The sequence below is a fragment of the Rhinoraja longicauda genome, chromosome 2, assembly GCF_053455715.1.
Source record: "Rhinoraja longicauda isolate Sanriku21f chromosome 2, sRhiLon1.1, whole genome shotgun sequence".
In the NCBI taxonomy this organism is placed as follows: Eukaryota; Metazoa; Chordata; class Chondrichthyes; order Rajiformes; family Arhynchobatidae; genus Rhinoraja; species Rhinoraja longicauda.
The window spans coordinates 75,695,558-75,713,546 of record NC_135954.1 but is presented as its reverse complement, the minus strand read 5'-3'; the positions used below and the strand labels follow the sequence as shown (position 1 = coordinate 75,713,546).

The 17,989-nt window shown below is 41.2% G+C and overlaps 1 protein-coding gene across 1 annotated transcript; it reads left to right on the top strand.

The window, feature by feature from the left end:
• Positions 1–9,065: 9,065 nt before the first annotated feature.
• On the top strand, positions 9,066–12,120 carry il6 (interleukin 6 (interferon, beta 2)). The gene is made up of 4 exons (XM_078423061.1): positions 9,066–9,233; positions 9,796–9,909; positions 10,763–10,903; positions 11,971–12,120. Exons 1-4 carry the CDS (start codon positions 9,066–9,068, stop codon positions 12,118–12,120), a joined length of 573 nt encoding a protein of 190 aa, XP_078279187.1.
• The last annotated feature ends 5,869 nt before the right edge of the window (positions 12,121–17,989 follow it).

Genomic DNA, 17,989 nt, shown 5'->3' with positions numbered 1-17,989 from the left:
ATGTGCTGTTCCTCTAATTTGCGTTTGGCATCACTCTGACAATGGAGGAGGCCCAGGGTAGAAAGGTCAGTATGGGAATGGGAAAGAGAGTTAAAGTATTTGGCAACAAGGAGATCACGTAGGCCAAGGCATACTGAGTGCAAGTGTTCAGCAAATAATCGCCCAGTCTGTGCTTGGTCTCGCCGATATATAGGAGTCCACACCTGGAACAGCGAATACAGTAGATAAGGTTGGAGGAGGGGTAAATGAACCTCTGCCACTCCTGAAAGAACTGTCGGGGTCCCTGGACAGATTCAAGTGAGGAGGTACATGTTGCATTTTCTGCAGTTGCAAGGGGAAGTACCTGGGGAGGGGGTGGTTTGGGTGGGAAGGGATGTTAACCAAGGAGTTGGAGGGAATGGTCTGTGAAAAGTGGAAATAGGTGGAGATGGGAAGATGTGATTAGTGGTGGAATCCCCTTGGAGGTGACGAAGATATCGGAGGATAATGTGTTGTATGTGATGGCTGATGGGATGAAGGTTGAGGACCAGGGGGACTCTGGCCCTGTTGCAACTGGGGGAGGGGAAGCATGAAAGGAGCTGCAGGGTACTGAAGGGACACATGTGAGGCCCTCAGCTATGATAGAAGAGGGGAAGCCCTCTTCCCTAAAGAATGAAGATTTCCTGGTATGGAAAACCTCATCTTGAGCACAGATGTGGTATAGACGGAGGAATTCGGGAGAAGGGGCCCTGTTGTCTGCCTGATAGAAATGCTCCGAGGCCTAAGCCAATTTCATGGTCAGGTTTCCTTAGAATTCCTTTTGGGGATCTACCTTGTGTGTACTTGTCACAATTTGAAAGGTGCCAGAAACCTCTAAACGTTCCCCATCATAATTAGTCTTACTACTCTTGATCTCACAAAATGGGAAATTGTTAATACATTTTGTTTTCAACTGGACTACTTCAATTCACTAAAGAATAGTTAGTTGGTTCAACATTGTTGGTAGAGTCTACACATAGTGAGGGCTTAATGGAAGGAGTATCTTCATTTCAAAATTCAATCTGGTTGTAGGATGTTGCATTAAAAAATATAACAGTGGAGAAGACTCCAAACAGCCTGTGAAGGAAAATTCAATCGCGAAAGCAACTTTGGGATTCATTTGACATAAAAATCCAAAGGTTACTGTCAACATCGGGGCAGGTAATTCTGTTTCTCCCAGTTTATTCCTAGGTCAAAACCATGGCTTTCCATAGGAACAAATGTTCTCCACCATGATTAGTATAATCACTTGATTTTATGTGAATGTAAAGTATTTCTGATTTGATTTTGCCACCTATAGACTAAAAATGGTGCATTTGGCTGCCTGAAATCCAAATTAGATTTTAATCATTTGTTTAGACACAAGATTTGTCAAATTCTGTCATTCAAAGAGATTATGTGTGTCGGGAGGAACTGTAGATGCTGGTTTACACAAAAGATAGACACAAAATGCTGGAGTAACTCAGCGGGCCATGCAGCATCTCTGGAGAAAAGGAATAGGTGATGTTTCGGGTCGAGACCCTTCTTCAGGCTGAGAGTGAGGGGAGAGGGAAACTAGAGATATGATGAGGTACAAAGAACAAATGAATAAAAGGTATGTCTATTCAAATAGACTACTTTGATGTCTGTGGGTGGTATTTCTTAAATGTTTTAAATATCTTTTGTCAGTTAAAATTATTAATTATAATACTTTAGCCAAGAAGTGTATAAAAATCATAGCATTTTCAAGTGACATCAAGGATAAGAACTGTGCAATTCAGAGGACAGAAACTGTTGTAACAATCACCCCCAGACAGACAGAGTTTTGGGTCGGAACCCTTCTTCAGACAGGTATGAAAGCCACCAAGGTTCAAAATCTCCACCCAGGAGATCCAGCAGAAAATTTATTGTGAACACAAGATGTTCTTGGATTGGAGGTGCCATCATAAGTTTACGGGCATCTCAAAACTGAGGTCCAACAACAACAAAAAATTTACAACCTAGAGAATAAAAGTTAGGTGGAAAGAATGTAGGAAACCCAATAAACAACTTAAAATCATGATGCTCATGAATTTTTTTAAATGTCAAGACCATCCACAACCTAAACATCCAAGGATCCATCTAGCCAGGAGGTAAGAAAAAAGAAGAATTTAGCAAGGAGGCCAATGCACCCTGAAAGATGTCCTTCAAACTATTCCAAGCACATTATCTGCCACAACTTCATTGTTGAAGTCTTAAAATAAGAAGTACAAATGGCACAAATTCATGACCTCACCACCTACCTTATCTGGAGAGTGAAAAGTACAGTTAGGAATTTCAGAGACAATGTAATCCTGGCCATCGTCACACACGTGTGTTAATTGCAGTCAAGTCACTCTGCTGTTTGTGACATAGAGCCATTGCAAAACTTCCCCTCCACCACATTTTCCAAGTGACCATAACTCCTTGTTATGTGGACACAGGTTATTGCAGAAGATGGAACATTGTGTTGAACACAAAGTGGTGGAGTAACGCAGTGGGTCAGGCAGCATCTGCGGTGCGGTGGCAGGCAGTAGTTAGGACTGTTTGGTACTTTTGTAACTTTGTCAGCGTCAACACGTGGCAACATTTGTGTATTGCCTAGGTTGTATGCAAAACAAAGCATTTCACTGGGCCTATGTACCCTAGGTACATGTGACAATAAAGTATCATTCATTCAATGGACAACTGACCTCATTGTTGTGATGGATTCTGCCATCTTAGAAGTCCAATGGTCATAATCATCACTGCATTAGAAATCCAAGGACTGCATCAACCACTGTACATGGCCTTCTTTGACCTCACAAAAGCTTTCAACTCCAACAAATAGGTGGCCGTTCTTAGATGGTGGAGCAATTTGTCTGATTAATTCCAAGAACGAACAAGACTCCCACATGTGAAATAACTATGCATTATTGAGGACACCCTGGAATTTGACTGTCCAGACACATTCCTCATTAGTTTCTGCATCCATGAAGTTAGTCTGGATGGGTACTATTTAGTATTAAGTATATTGTTACATCTTATTTCTTGATGACAAGTTTGTTGGAATCAAAGCATTCATCGTAAGGACATAGGGACATTGATATGATAATCCATCTCTCAAGTTAAGTCCACCATTCACTGAGATCACAACTGATCTGTGGTCCAATTCCATATGTCTCACGGTAACATGACTTCTCACTACCAGGTCAATGCCAAACTCAGTCCCAGTGCAATCTGGGGTCTAGCAATACTGGGCCTTCACATCAACCCACCTCTCCATCAGAAGTCAGAAGTATTTAACAAATGCAAAGAGTGAAATACATTTAGAACTTTTCTATCAATGGCAATCAATATTAGGTACATTGTTAATTTAAAATCTAAAAATCAATAGAGATTTGTTAAGCAGGTTTTTAAGATAGGCAAGTAAATGGAATTGGACCACAGATGAGTTGTGATCTCAGTGAATGGTGGACTTAACTTGAGAGATGGATTATCATATCAATGTTCCTATGTCCTTACGATGAATGCTTTGATTCCAACAAACTTGTCATCAAGAAATAACATGTAACAATATGCTTAATACTAAATAGTACCCATCCAGACTAACTTCATGGATGCATAAAAAAAATGCAGATGCGGGAATCTTGAGCAAAACACATAGTACTGGAAAAACTTCGCGGCTCAGGAAACATATGTGAAGGAAAATGGAGAGGCGATGTTGAGAGTCGGGACCTTTATTCGGTCTCATTCTTCAGACTAACTTTATTCCTCCTGAATAACAGGATCATTGAAGCAGGGGGGGCTAATATAATCCATTGGAAAACGCTGTTCTCAATTAAAAAAAAAAAAAGATGGACACAAAGTGCTGCAGTAACTCAGCGGGTCAGGTAGCATCTCTGGAGAAAGGGGATGGCTGACGCTTCGAGTCGGGGCCTTTCTTCAGAATTAATGAAAAGGCCTGTTTATTATATATTAACCGTCTACAGAGAAGTATCATAATTTCTAGAGTGCAGGCCAATTGTTTGTATTGAGCGGGCGAATGGTTTCTGGACGATGGGACAACTGTTTCAGGAGGGGAATGCAATCTCTTCTGCAGAACGGAAAAATAATCCCGGTCAGCAGGAGAAAGATATTCGAAAGAGCACGCAGCAATGACGAAATCATCTGGACGATGATCACCAGAGATACCGACAACGAATTACGAACAGTAGCACAAAAACATTCTCGGAGAATCGCAATGTTTCCCAAACAATCAGGCAAAAGTTTCCAGTGAGCAGGAGAACGATTCCCAGAGAATCGGGCAACAGTGTCCAGGATAGAAAGGAGATGATTTCAAGAGAGAATAGAATTGATTACAAGCTAGCGATATAATAACATCGTGCAGGAAGAAACTGCAGACGCTGGTCTACACCGAATATAGTCAAAAAATGCTGGAGTAAGTCAGCGGGACAGGCAGCATCTCTGGAGAGAAGGGATGGGTGACGTTTCGGTCGAGACCCTTCTTCAGACGTTGCCTTTCTCACTGTCCAGGCGGGCACCAATAAAAGTCGGTATTGACATTAACAGACAGGAAAGTAAACCATCCCAGTAGTGGGTTGCCGAACAACGCAGAGGCAAAGATAGGGAAAAGTTAGTTGTTCCGAGATTTTTTTGCATTTTTAAATTTTCATTTTGAATTTCTAGGACAATCTGGTTTAGTGATATTGATTGATAAATAATTATTGACCACTGCTCTTCGTTGAAATGGAACTTCAATATATTTTACGTCCACAGAACAGACCAGACACAGGTTTAACATCTCTTCCAAAGAACAAACACCTTTGATAACGTATCGTTCCCTTAATAGTGCACTGGGGTGTTAAACAAAGGTTGGCCTTGAGCCTGCAACCTTTCCAGTGTGGGTTGCTGTGCAATCGGGGAGCTACCCAGCCTGCAACCCCAAAGGCAGATGACAGTAACTGCCTGTCGACAGGTTGCTTATTGCAGCCATCAAAAAGGTTATACGTAAAGTTAAAGAAAAGCAAAGGAATCTATCTGTTGATTCCTCCAATGAAATAATCAGATATGATCTAGCATTTTAAAAAAAAGATTGATTGATCCCCCCCCCGCAATTAATGGCGTATTTCCATTATAATGCTATCTTCTATATGAACAAACTGTAGCTCCCAAAACTAAGATTTTGTATCAGCAAAAACACTTCTTAGTGATGTTAATGTGTTAGTGCAAACGAATGGTTAATTATCTAAAGGAATTGTGCTTTGATCACTGTAAACACTGTTGCTTTTTATTTAATATTTTATCTCTGCCTTTGCTAAATGTTCCACAGTTCCTTAATTCAGTTTCGTTGGTCTAATTACGTAGTGATACTACAAAAGCGTCATGAAATTCTGGAGTTCTATTTATTTCCTGTCATGGCTTTACCAGAGTTCCCACAGCTGTTAATGCAAATATTTTTAGTGCTTACACAATGAACATTTATCTAAATATAGCAAACGGGATGTTGAGATATATACGGATTTCAAATTACCAGGGTTGTGAGATACATTAGCCAATTTCCTGGGACTAAAATAAGATATTGATCAAGTATTACTGGAAATTAATTTTTCACTACAATTTTGACAAAATTCCACCTTCGGAGGAAAAGAATATGTTCAACCAAAACAGATCTTCTGTATTTCAGAACAATGCGTTCGTTTTATTAGTACCTATTATTTTTAATGTTTCTTACATAACCCTTCGTTTGGCTATACTTAACTATTACAATTGTGCAATTTTAACAATCTACCTTCCACCAGGATAATAATTGGTAACATTCACTCAAAAATCAGTATATCAGGTTTCAATCACCGTCGAATTTGAATGGTCAATGCTTCATGGAGCAGCGTAGTATTATTTGTTTGTCTTTTTATCAAGGCTTCTTTGGCCGTTTGGGTCGATAGAAAATAAGCCGTGGAGCACTTTTAAAAATCAAGCTTTTATTAAAAATTGTGACATTTTAATTGAGAATCCTTAAAGATTAAAAAGATCAACACATGCAATTTGAATTAATTTATCTTTCTACGGGATCGGAAAATACCTTGTTAAAATCAGTCCTTTAAAACTGATATGCTACGATTTGTAGACCAGTATCCCTCACCAACGTTTGATCACTTAGTGTTAACGTGGATCTTGTATATTGTTGAATCGTGTTGATATTTTTTTTGTTTTATCGTCCCCTCTGTAAATTCAAAATTTAAGTGAAGACCATTAAATGCACCGTTCATTCACTAGAGAGATAACTATCTTTCCTAATACATTGACGACTGCATTGGTGCTACCTCTTGTACCCATGCAGAACTCACTGACTTCATACACTTCACCTCCAATTTCCATCCTGCCCTTAAATATACCTGGATTATCTCAGACATCTCCCTCCCGTTTCTGGACCTCACCATCTCCATCACAGGAGACAGATTAGTGACGGACATTTACTATAAACCCACTGACAGCTTTCTGGACTACACTTCTTCCCACCCGGTCCCCTGCAAAAAGTCTATCCCCTACTCCCAATTCCTCCGTCTACGCCGCATCTGCGCCCGGGATGAGGTGTTTCACACTAGGGCTTCTGAGATGTCCTCGTTCTTCAGGAAACGGGGATTCCCCTCCTCCATTATAGATGAGGCTCTCACTAGGGTCTCTTCTACATCCCGCAGCTCCGCTCTTGCTCCCCCTCCCCCCACTCGCAACAAGGACAGAATCCCCCTCGTTCTCACCTTCCACCCCACCAGCCAGCGGATCCAACATATCATCCACCAACATTTCCGTCACCTACAACGGGACCCCACCACTGGCCATATCTTCCCATCCCCTCCCCTCTCTGCGTTCCGCAGAGACCGTTCCCTCCATAACTCCCTGGTCCAATCGTCCCTTCCTACCCAAACCACCCCAACCCCAGGCACTTTCCCCTGCAACCGCACGAGATGCAACACCTGTCCCTTTACCTCCCCCCTCAACTCCATTCAAGGACCCAAACAATCTTTCCAGGTGAGACAAAGGTTCACCTGCACCTCCTCCAACCTCATCTATTGCATCCGCTGCTCTAGATGTCAACTTATTTACATCGGCGAAACCAAGCGCAGGCTCGGCGATCGCTTCGCTGAACACCTGCGCTCGGTCCGCATTAACCAAACTGATCTCCCGGTCAACTCCCCCTCCCATTCCCAGTCTGACCTTTCTGTCATGGGCCTCCTCCAGTGCCATAGTGAGGCCCACCGGAAATTGGAGGAACAGCACCTCATATTTCACCTGGGCAGTTTGCAGCCCAGTGGTATGAACATCGACTTCTCCAACTTTAGATAGTTCCTCTGTCCCTCCCTTCCCCACCTCCTTCCCAGATCTCCCTCTATCTTCCTGTCTCCACCTATATCCTTCCTTTGTCCCGCCTCCCTGACATCAGTCTGAAGAAGGGTCTCGACCCGAAACGTCACCCTTTCCTTCTCTCCCGAGATGCTGCCTGACCTGCTGAGTTACTCCAACATTTTGTGAATAAATCGATTTGTACCAGCAGTTATTTTCTTATACTATCTTTCCTAATGTATGTTATCATTCTGCGTCCATTGGAGTAGTTGGTTTGATTGTAGCACCTTGCACTGAAAAGTTATTTCAAGACGAATGCAATTGAATGCTGTTTGCTGGAAACGGGCTCATCCGAGTTTTCAGGCGCGGTCGACTTTGCATGCGCTGCACCGATCTCATTGCACAGGTGCACGAGATCCATCTCTCAGAGATGCTGATAAAAATTAGGGATGTTATCAGTCCCGATAAAAGGTCTTTCTTCGACTAGAGAAAGAGAAGAAGGGTTGAGAAAGAAATTTATAATGTCCATGTTTCTCTCCAACAGAGGAGGCCATTTAGCCCATGAGCCCATGGCGGCTTCTCGCAGCAATTTCATTTCTCACGCATTTTGAAGGGAGTCAGGAGTGTTTAATTGTCATACAAGGGAACGGGGGTAATTCTTACTTGCAGCAGCGGAATACAATATGCATAGATAGAAAATAAACAAAATAACAATAAGTGCATAACCATGATACTAGTGTAAAAAAACAAAACGAAGTCATTAGTGCAACCATAAAAAGTTTGTAGTTGAGGTTAGTGCTGGGAAGTGTTCAAAAGTCTTATGGTTGTTGGGAAGAAACTATTCTTGAACCTAGTGGTCACTGTTTTCAGACAGCTTTACCTTTTCCAGATAGTAGGATTGAAATGAGAGCATGGCCAGGATGGTGTGGTCTTTGGTGATACTGGCTGTCTATTTGAGGCAGCACCTCCTTTAGACCCCTTCGATGGTGGGGAGGTCCTGTCTACCATTCTCTGTAACTTTCTTCGTTCCTGGGTGTTCCGAGGTGGCGAACCGGGCCGCCATGCAATTTGCCAATATGCTCTCTACCATACATCAGTAGAATTTCTTGTAACCCATTATGGTTTAATGCATGGCGAAAATATGTATAATTGCTAGTTTACTGCAATATATTTTTGTTCAAAATGTTGCAAGATCAACTATTGAATTGACATTAAGTAGCTATCTTATATTTGTTGGCACTTCAGGCAACCCAAAGTGCCAGAGGGAATCAGCGAGCCATTTGGGTTTGCTTTGCGGTTAGCTCTCAATCTGTAGTTTCTGGGGTGACTTCGTTATTTTAGGCAAAAATTGTAAACTTGCAATCTTCTTTAAAAAAAAAAAAAGAAACCATCCCCTCGTGCTAATGAGGAACTTGAAAACTTTGCCTGGATTACAAAACTCTGTCTTGGGGATTTCGTTGGGGAATCCAATGAAGTATACTCGCCAATAAATAATTGTTCCAGAGGCCGTGGTGGCAACAAACTCTCGGAGTTCCAACACCAGACAAGCGGTTGCCGGACCCTGCGACACTGACTGACCATGCCCTCGCCGCACTGTTAGTACACCCTCTGATCTCTGGCCCTCTGATCTCTGCCTCCTGCTTCGGATCCTTGGCTCAGTGAAAATCTGCTCCTAACCACCCCTTCCTCCTCTTTCTCTTCCAGACCTCTGCCTGCCTGTCCTTGCGCTGATGTACCTGACAGCCGCACTGATGCCCCAGGTGTCCGCCACCCCCCTTCCTGAATCTTCGGGGGATTTTGAGGACCTGTCGGAAACGCACCAAGATTTGGGAGATTTTAATCTTGAGCCCCTCGCCTTTCACGTCCGGAATGTTGCCGTGGAACTGCGTGACCGGCAGGTGAGTTTAGCTTAAAGTACAACGTAACTCAATAGGTCAAGCACCATTTGAGGAGGGAATGGATAAGCGACGTTTGAATGTCCCCGTAAACAATGCATCGGAAAAGCAAACTAAAACTAGCAGATGCTCAAAATCTGAAGTTTAAAAAGAATATAATAGAAGTGCCCAGCAGGTCAGGCCACGTCTGAGGACAGAGAACAACGCTAATAAAGTTTCACGATGATGGTCATTCATCACAACCAGATGGTTCAAAAAGAAGATGGCACATCTGTAATTATTGAATTCCTGAGAGTTTTAATATGTCATGTTGCAAGATTACATGTTGTTCCTGTGGTTTATGTTTGGCCTAGTGTGAGAAACCAAATATAGAGAACCACAATCGGAGTGAGATGGGTAATTTTGCGGCCGATTAGAGTGGCGGGCAGTCATCTGACGGAGGAAGCGATTAAGATTTCGTTAATTAGCTTCAGGAATGAGGCAGTTCTCTGCTCTTGGACTTTCATTGAGTTTATTGTAGTGACAGTATTATAATCATCGATGTCTTTTGTGCGTTATTTTCCAGTTGTGTGACTTTTTCTCCATGTGTGATGGAAGTATGAGTTCGCTGCAGATGTACAACATGCAGCTCCCACGCCTTGTGTCGGGAGACCGATGTTACAGCCGGGCCTTCCAAAAGGTGAGATATTGTCATTCCGTTTCTAGAACCGCTTATTTTTATGGTTTGTCAAAACCAACTTTCCTTTTTTTCTCCCAATATATTTTCCATCGCATCTCTCTCAGGACAACAAAACCACATGACCAAAGTGAAATGCCTTTACTTACAATTATATATATATATATTAATGTGTCAACAGCGATATGATCAACGACAGAAGCAGAATTAACTTTCATTATTTGGATTAGTGAAGAAAATAAACAGGGGAAATGCTCAAAATACTCAGTATGTGACGCAACATCAATGGAGAAAAAAATTTGAGTTAATAAACTCATAAGAGACCGAAGCAGAATTAGGCCATTCGGCCAAACAAGACTGCTCCGCCATTCGATCGTGGCTGATCATTTTTCCCCTCCCAATCTCAATGTCCCGCGTTCTCACCATAACCTTTGGCATCCTTACGAATCAAAAACCTATCAATCTCCGCTATAAAAATACCCAATGACTTGGCCTTCACCGCTATCTATGGCAATGAATTCCACAGATTCGCCATTCTTTGGCTAAAGAAATTCCTCCTCATCTCCATTCTAAAGGTTTGTTCTTTTATTCTGAGGCTGTGCCCTCTGGTCTTTGACTCCCCCACTACTGATCATCACATTCACTCTATCTAGGTTTTTCATTATTCATTAGGTTTTAATGAGATCCCCCACAATCCTTCCAGACTCCAGCGAGTATAGACCCAGAGTGTCAAATGCTCCTCATACATTAACCTCATAATCTCAAGGATCATTGCTTTGATGATGCTGTTGATGAAGATACACGCGTCTGTATTAATGCTCAATAACTTAGTTCAGCATTTTAACTTTTTATATAGAAAACATGTTTGGCAAAGATTGTCAAGGGCCTTCATGAGTACAAAAGCTACCTACAATTTGTGAAGCAAGGGACTGAAGATGAAAAACGTCAAGTAGACTTATTGCTGGTCGGCATGAACAATTTGGCTGATTTACTCCAGGTGAGAGCTATTTAGAATTCATTATACAGAATGTTTCCTCAGCTAACATTCACATGAACTGTCACTCCAAAGGCAGAACCACCAAACAAGCATAAAAGAGACTGTCCGTCATCGTGCTTGAAATAACATTTAAGAAATATATACTCGAATTAAGATTGTGACTCAAGAATTACATTGGAGGCTGAAAATGTGTAAATACAAAGCCAACTGGGCAGAATTCATCAGTTAGCATTTAATGGAAGTTATGCCTGTTGATCTGCTGTGCCCAAAACTTGCATTTGTCTAAATGTAGGAAAAAACAAATATTTCTGAATTCAAACTGTGCTCCCTGTAAACATAATTCCCTTTCAAGACTTCCCTCATTTTATTCATGTCTCTGAAAACTATACATCCATTAATTTGAGAAGTTTGCTTACCCAATTTTCTTTTTGCGAATTAATTCTCAATTTAAATTCCACTTTGAACATTCAAACTTCTCAAGCAGGCAACAGGCAACAACATTAAAAAATAAACTATTTACAGATAACAGGTTTTCAGTTAGCCATGTTTATGGTTTGATTCATACCCCAACAATAATTTAAAATTTTGATTTGAATTACTTGGTAATTGGTAAGATTTACACATTTGTCCTTAGATCAGCAATTTACTCACAGCCATGACGGCAGAAAGTCAATTGGTGTAGGAGATATTACGCTGTAATTTATAATCAACTGTTTGAGCACTTTCCTTAATTATACCATTTGAATGAGTACTCTTCCCTTCCAATGATAGTTAATTAAGACAATAACTCAACAATTATTTTCCTCAGAACCTGTTGCTGGTTATGTGTTACACAAGGATGTTCTTTCATAGGGTTAGCAAGCCGAGAAAAATAATGTTATATTAAAGTTAACTGTGTGATAAGAATCAGAATTGGACCTCGTGCGTTCCATCAGATCTCAGGCTCCCATTACTAGAGTTGGAGAATGTTCAAAGTAAAAGGATGACGGTACTGTTTTCTTTTTACTACATTTCTAGACTACATTAAAATCGTATTACTGAATGGTCTTCTGTTTTCTATTTTCTAGAGCAAGCTTCATTACCAGCATAAGGAAGCTTTCATTCCAGACATGCTTTCCCACACTGCATGGAGCAAACAAGTGAAAATTCATGTAATTCTTAGAAACTTTGCTCTCTTTATGGAGAGTACTATTCGTGCCATTCGATTCATGAAATGAAACCTTACCCCCTCCGTGTTCACTTTTAAGAACGATTGCAACAATGTCTGCAGGTTCTAGTTTACATGTTCTTCTATGTGATTTGGTTTTATAACAGCAACGTGGTTCTATATTCAGAATGAGCTATGTTCCTTCTAGTTCAGTTTTGTGAAACAGAAATTGTTAAATTATAGTTTAATGTATAATCCATTTATTTATTTATATTTATTTGTTTATTTACGGCAACCATGAATATAAAGTCGAAGTCAAAATTCCATTTTGCAGTTTGACATGAAATCTTTAAAATCATTGTTCTTGATTATGCGACAAGAATTGCAGCGGACATCACATATTGATAATAATTTATTGCATTGTATTTAAATCTATATTTAAAATAAATATTAAATGAACTAAATTGGAATGTTTTATGCCTTTATTTTTCAATATAACTCGTTACGGGCAGGCAAATGAACAAAACCAAACAAAATAAAACAGGGTTTTCAGCAGAATGTGGGTCTTTACCTGGTCACAACAGGGCTCCGTTCCCGAGAACTATGAGTCTCCCGAACAGTCTGCAGGTTGGAAATGCGGCGACAGAACGAGTTCTCATCGGCTGGAAGATGCGTGCAGCCCCACAGCCGCATTCAATTCCATCCTGCACGTTACCTAAACCTAAATTCCTTGCTTCGCGTGTATGGGCTGAGCATTTATAGGCTGGGAGGACCTGTAAATAAGAATCTTCTGCTATATCTTGCAGATGCCTGCAACTTATCTCATTTTCTTACAATTCCTGCACATGATAATATGCTGGAAGACAGAGCATCCTTAACATGTTTTCTGTGTAATTTAAACGTCTGGGATGCGAATCTCATCTCAGATTACTGGAGAAAAATTTATGTCATTTAAGAAATGTACATATTCAGTGATGGTATGTACTGAGTACTTCAGATCTGGTCAAAGCTACCTAAACACAATGCTGCCTATATACAGGTTACAGTTACACTAAATTAACAAGTTAATGCAAAATGTGGAAAGAAGTTCAAGAACTGTTGTCAAGACGTGAGGGCTTGTTTAGGGAGAGGGTGGGCAGGTTAGGTCTTTATTCCTGGGAGCATAGGAGGATGAGGAATGATCTTATAGAGGTGTATAAGATTAAGAGGGGAATAAGGTGTATAGAGTCTTTTACCCAGAATAGGCAAATCAAAAACCAGAGGACATAGGTTTTAGGTGAGAGGAGAAAGATTTAATAGAAACCTGAGGAGCAACTCTTTCACACAGAGTGGTGGCTATATGGAACGAGTTGCGGAGGAGATAGTTGAAGCAGGTACGTAGGTTCAACATTTAAAATACATTTGGACAAGAACGTGGATATGAAAGGTTTGGAGGACATGGGCCAAATGTGGGCAGTGTAGATGGGGCATATTGGTCAGCATGGGCATGTTGGGCCGAAGTGCTTATTTCCATGCTCTATGACTATCTATAACTCTATAATTGTTCCTGTGAGATTTCATTACATTTGGGGCATAATTATATATCTGATATGAGTTCTTGATACTGACACGGCATAAAAGAAAACAAGTTCCACTTATTCCCATTTTTAATTCCTTTTTCTGAAATACACAAAGGTCAAAAGAACAAGTTAAGCAAGGAATAGCTTTATGAATGATGGATCTTACATCCACTATTATAAAGTTAAAATTGGAAGCAAGTTGATTAATTGAAAGGTAACTTTTATCATTGCTTACAACTAAAATCAATCAGACTGCAGGTTCTGTAATGCAAGGGTTAAGCAGACCATGTCAGCTAAATTGGAGTTGTCAGCTAAATAAGCAGCACCACATTTCAAACCCTGCTTAGGAAAACAAGTAGATGATTTTGAAGAATGTTTAGGCTAAATCGAAGGGACCAGTAAATCATGAGGCTACCTGTGAGGTCACTAAGATAATCTTTGCCTTCCTAGACATCCAAGACCAGCTTGGCGTCAGATTGGACGTGTAACTCACGCCGTTATGGTAACAAGGAGGATAGCTAGTTGAGGATAGCTAGTTTTGACACATAGTCACCTGTTGTTCTTAGAGATAAAGTTATTATATAAGTGCATGCTTCCACCGCTAGAGGAGATCTAGAGGGAGAGAGAGAGAGAAAGCTTGGACAGAGGTGTGTGCCAATGGGACAGCTAGTCCAGACCGGAGACTCGAATTCACAGAGGGAGTGAGACCTGTTATTTTGTATTGTTATTTTATTGATACGTTTATCAGGATTTAAATTGTATTTTGTTTTAATTGTTATTTCTACTCGTCAAGCTGTGCTTTCTCCATTCATTTATCTGAATCCTTTAATCCTGCATATATTTTTTGTTGGTTTCCCAATGCAAAATGTCACCTATCCATTTCCTCCACAGATGCTGCCTGACCCATTGAGTTACTCCAGCAATTTTTATTTTGCTCAATATTCCAGCATCTAGTTCCTTGGGTCTCCTTTCATAATATCATATTGTTTATGGATCAACAGAGAACTGCTGTGTCGCTGCCAAAGAGTCGCTTCCCAACTCGCAGTGTGGATGTGACCTTCACCACGTGACACCTCCAAGAGAAGTGCAGAGTGCACCATCAAATACTGTGCATGATCTTTATTGACATCAATAAAGCCTTTGTCTCTTTCAACTGGGTGTATGTGTGATGGATCCTTCTCAAACTTGGTTTCCCATAGAAATTCACTTCCATCTTTATAGACAATAGGTGCAGGAGTACGCCATTCGGCCCTTCGAGCCAGCACCGCCATTCATCGTGATCATGGCTGATCATCCACAATCAGTACCCCGTTCCTGCCTTCTCCCCATATCCCTTGACTCCGCTATCATTAAGAGCTCTATCTAATTCTCTCTTGCAAGCATCCAGGGAATTGGCCACCACTGCTTTCTGAGGCAAAAAGTTCCATAGCTTCACAACTCTCTGATTGCTTCATGGTAACATGCAGGCCATGATCATACCAATGGATCTGCAACTGATCCAAACTTAGTGCAGAGCAGAATCAAGCAAGGCTGCACGATTGCCCAAAATTAGTCATAATGATATACCTCAGCTTTAGCACTAATTCACGGGACGAATGGGAAACTTTTTAACCAACACTGCCTCTGTTCCAAACCTCAAAAGTTGAACTGTTGCATGGAGCTGAGGCTCATGCATGACTGTGCTCCTTGTTGTTGTTGATTCATTCAATGACATGTGGGAAAGGTCTTAACATCTAAAAACCTCGAGACCTTGTATCAAGAGGGCACAGCAGCCTATTGTGGAAGTGAGCCAACCACCAGCCTGTCCCACCAAGCACCAACTATGGTGATGTCTGCAGCTCTCACATCAGCCTCCTGATTCACCTCACAGACGGGGGTTTCCAGCATTGTTATCACTTCACATTCTCACATACACCGACCATACTTCCAAAGAAAAATATTTTTGGAACCATCCTCTTCCTTATTGGTGTTCTCCACAGACATGCTAACGACACAAAACTCTACTGATGACGTATTTGTGGGGTCCAATAAAGTAGGGCATATACCGTGATTGGTATGGCCATAGTGAGTATTTAAGAGCAGAGAAACCTTGGAGTATAAGTCCAGAGATTCCTGAAAGTGGCCGCACAGGTAGATGGGGTGGTGAAGAAGGCATAAAGGAAACCAAAAGGCTTGCAGCCCTCTGCACATCTGAGACTACTTGTCTGCGATGATGGATGGCCTTGAGAACTCGAGAGTCCTGACACCTGCATGCATCACTGTCCAGGCTCTCTCTCCCCAAAGATGAAGTCTTTCCCTAACAGTCAAAGCATGCATTTATATAAAATAAGCTTGTTTTTACCCTAATCTAAGGACAGATGACTGCTTCAAAAACTAACTATCCTCTTTTGTGTCACATTTGCACGAGCTATTTGTCCTATCAGACACCGGCCTACTCCGGGATGTCTGAGAATGCAAAGGTTTATCTTAGTGACCTCCTTATTTTTTGGCCCCTCTAACTTAGCTTAAGCATTCTTCCAAAGCATCTAATTGTTTTCCTAAGCAAGATTTGAAATGTGCTTCTAATTTAGCTGACAACTCCATTTTAGCTGACGTCTGTTTAATCCTTACAATCAACACAGGAACAGGACCATTGCGTCACAGCTCTAATAGTCCAGGTTTATTATGGGCTTCTAGTGTTGTTTGCATATTCTCCATGACCACATAGGTTTTCTCCCACATCCCATAGATGTGTAAATTGGTACTGTAAATTGCCCCTAATGTTTAAGGTGTTTGTTGATGGGAACATTGGTGTAATAAAAATAGGATTCATGTAAAACAGATGCTTGATAGTCAATACGGACTCGGTGGCCAGAGGATCTGTTTCCATACTGCAAAAATTTGTATACAAATGCAAACCATTGCTCAAGCACAAATTCTAAATGCTGTAACTTACATTCTATTTTAAACTCATCCTGGAGGAAAGGTTAGGAGCTGCAAAATGAATACGTCTCTTATACAAAGTAGCATTGTTGACTGCAATACTCCTTATTTTGTCTCTTATAGCACATGCTTACCTGCTGACATGGGGGGCAGTGTGTGGTGGAGATGCCCCTCCAAATAAGGGATGGGATTCTGTATAATTTTGTATAAATTTGGCAATGAATATCTGTATTGAATGAATGTATAACCTCCGGGAATGTCGGATGGAGTTTTGAAAGGAAAATGTTTTGTAAATATTTATTTCTGGAATAAAGTATTTTTTGATATAAAATATGCTTACCTGCTGATGTGGAAGATCCGGAGGGGGGATGCTGAACAAGTTCATGGAGGAGCAGGGTCGGGATTTGAAATCGCTTGTTGCCAGGCACTGACGGCCTGCCCCCTCCCCCACCAAAGTTGGACGTGACGTTCTCCCCTCCCTTGCCTAGAAAACTGCTGCTTCGGAGGCCGTGGTCGCCCTGAGCTGTTGACAGCTTCCCTCTGTCCTCTACAAACAATCCCTATCCATTCTTCGGATCCGTTCCCCGTGAATAAAGATCGCGGTGCTGAACAGTTAAAACATTTTTTTTTAATGCTTACCTGCTGACACTAGATTTAGTAACTAGATTTAATAACTGTGCTACAGTTATTCTCTAACCCATGTGGATAATGGTCATTGGCTTTTCAATACTGCTTGCCTTTGGCTACTTTAAAATTTGGCTTAACATCGGAATAAGATTAAGTGCTCAAAGGATAATGACTACTATGGCTGGATAAATGATTTATGGGACAAAATGTTTCAAATGTAACAAGATCAGAGAATTTGCCAACTTTCAGATGTTCTGACAGCTTGCTCGAGTTTCAGAAAGATGATGAAGCAGTTAAATGTGGCACCCAGACCATTATTTATCCCTCATTATAATGCTGCTTGTGAAAACATTATAGATGCAGATTAGTTGCTGCCTTTTGCACATTGCAACAGAGAAGGGAATTACTCCCTTCTGAACTATTGCATTGTTCATAATGCAATCTAGTGTCAGCAGGTAAGCATGGTGTTCAGTGAACAATCTGGTCCTGAACTCCTCCAAAACAAAGGAACTTATAATTGACTTTAGAAAAACCAGTGGAGATTACGACCCACTCTACATCAATGGGGTCTGTGTGGAAAGGGTACCAGCTTTCAGGTTCCTGGGTACGCACATCGCAGAGGATCTTACCTGGTCTACCAACACCATCACCACAGTAAAGAAGGCACAGCAGAGACTCCACTTCCTGAGGATCCTCAGGAAAACCAACCTGCAGGAGAAGCTCATATTGTCCTTCTATCGCTGCTCCATCGAGAGTGTGCTGGCATACTGTATAACCACATGGTATGCCAGCTGCTCAGAAAAGGACAGGAAGGCCCTTCAGAGGGTCATC

Excerpts from the sequence above, each read along its gene's own strand:
- il6 (XM_078423061.1), top strand. The coding sequence starts at position 9,066 with ATGTACCTGACAGCCGCACTGATGCCCCAGGTGTCCGCCACCCCCCTT. Across the intron at positions 9,910-10,762 it reads ACAGCCGGGCCTTCCAAAAG|AAAACATGTTTGGCAAAGAT; the intron begins GTGAGATATTGT and ends CTTTTTATATAG. Across the intron at positions 10,904-11,970 it reads ATTTGGCTGATTTACTCCAG|AGCAAGCTTCATTACCAGCA; the intron begins GTGAGAGCTATT and ends TCTATTTTCTAG.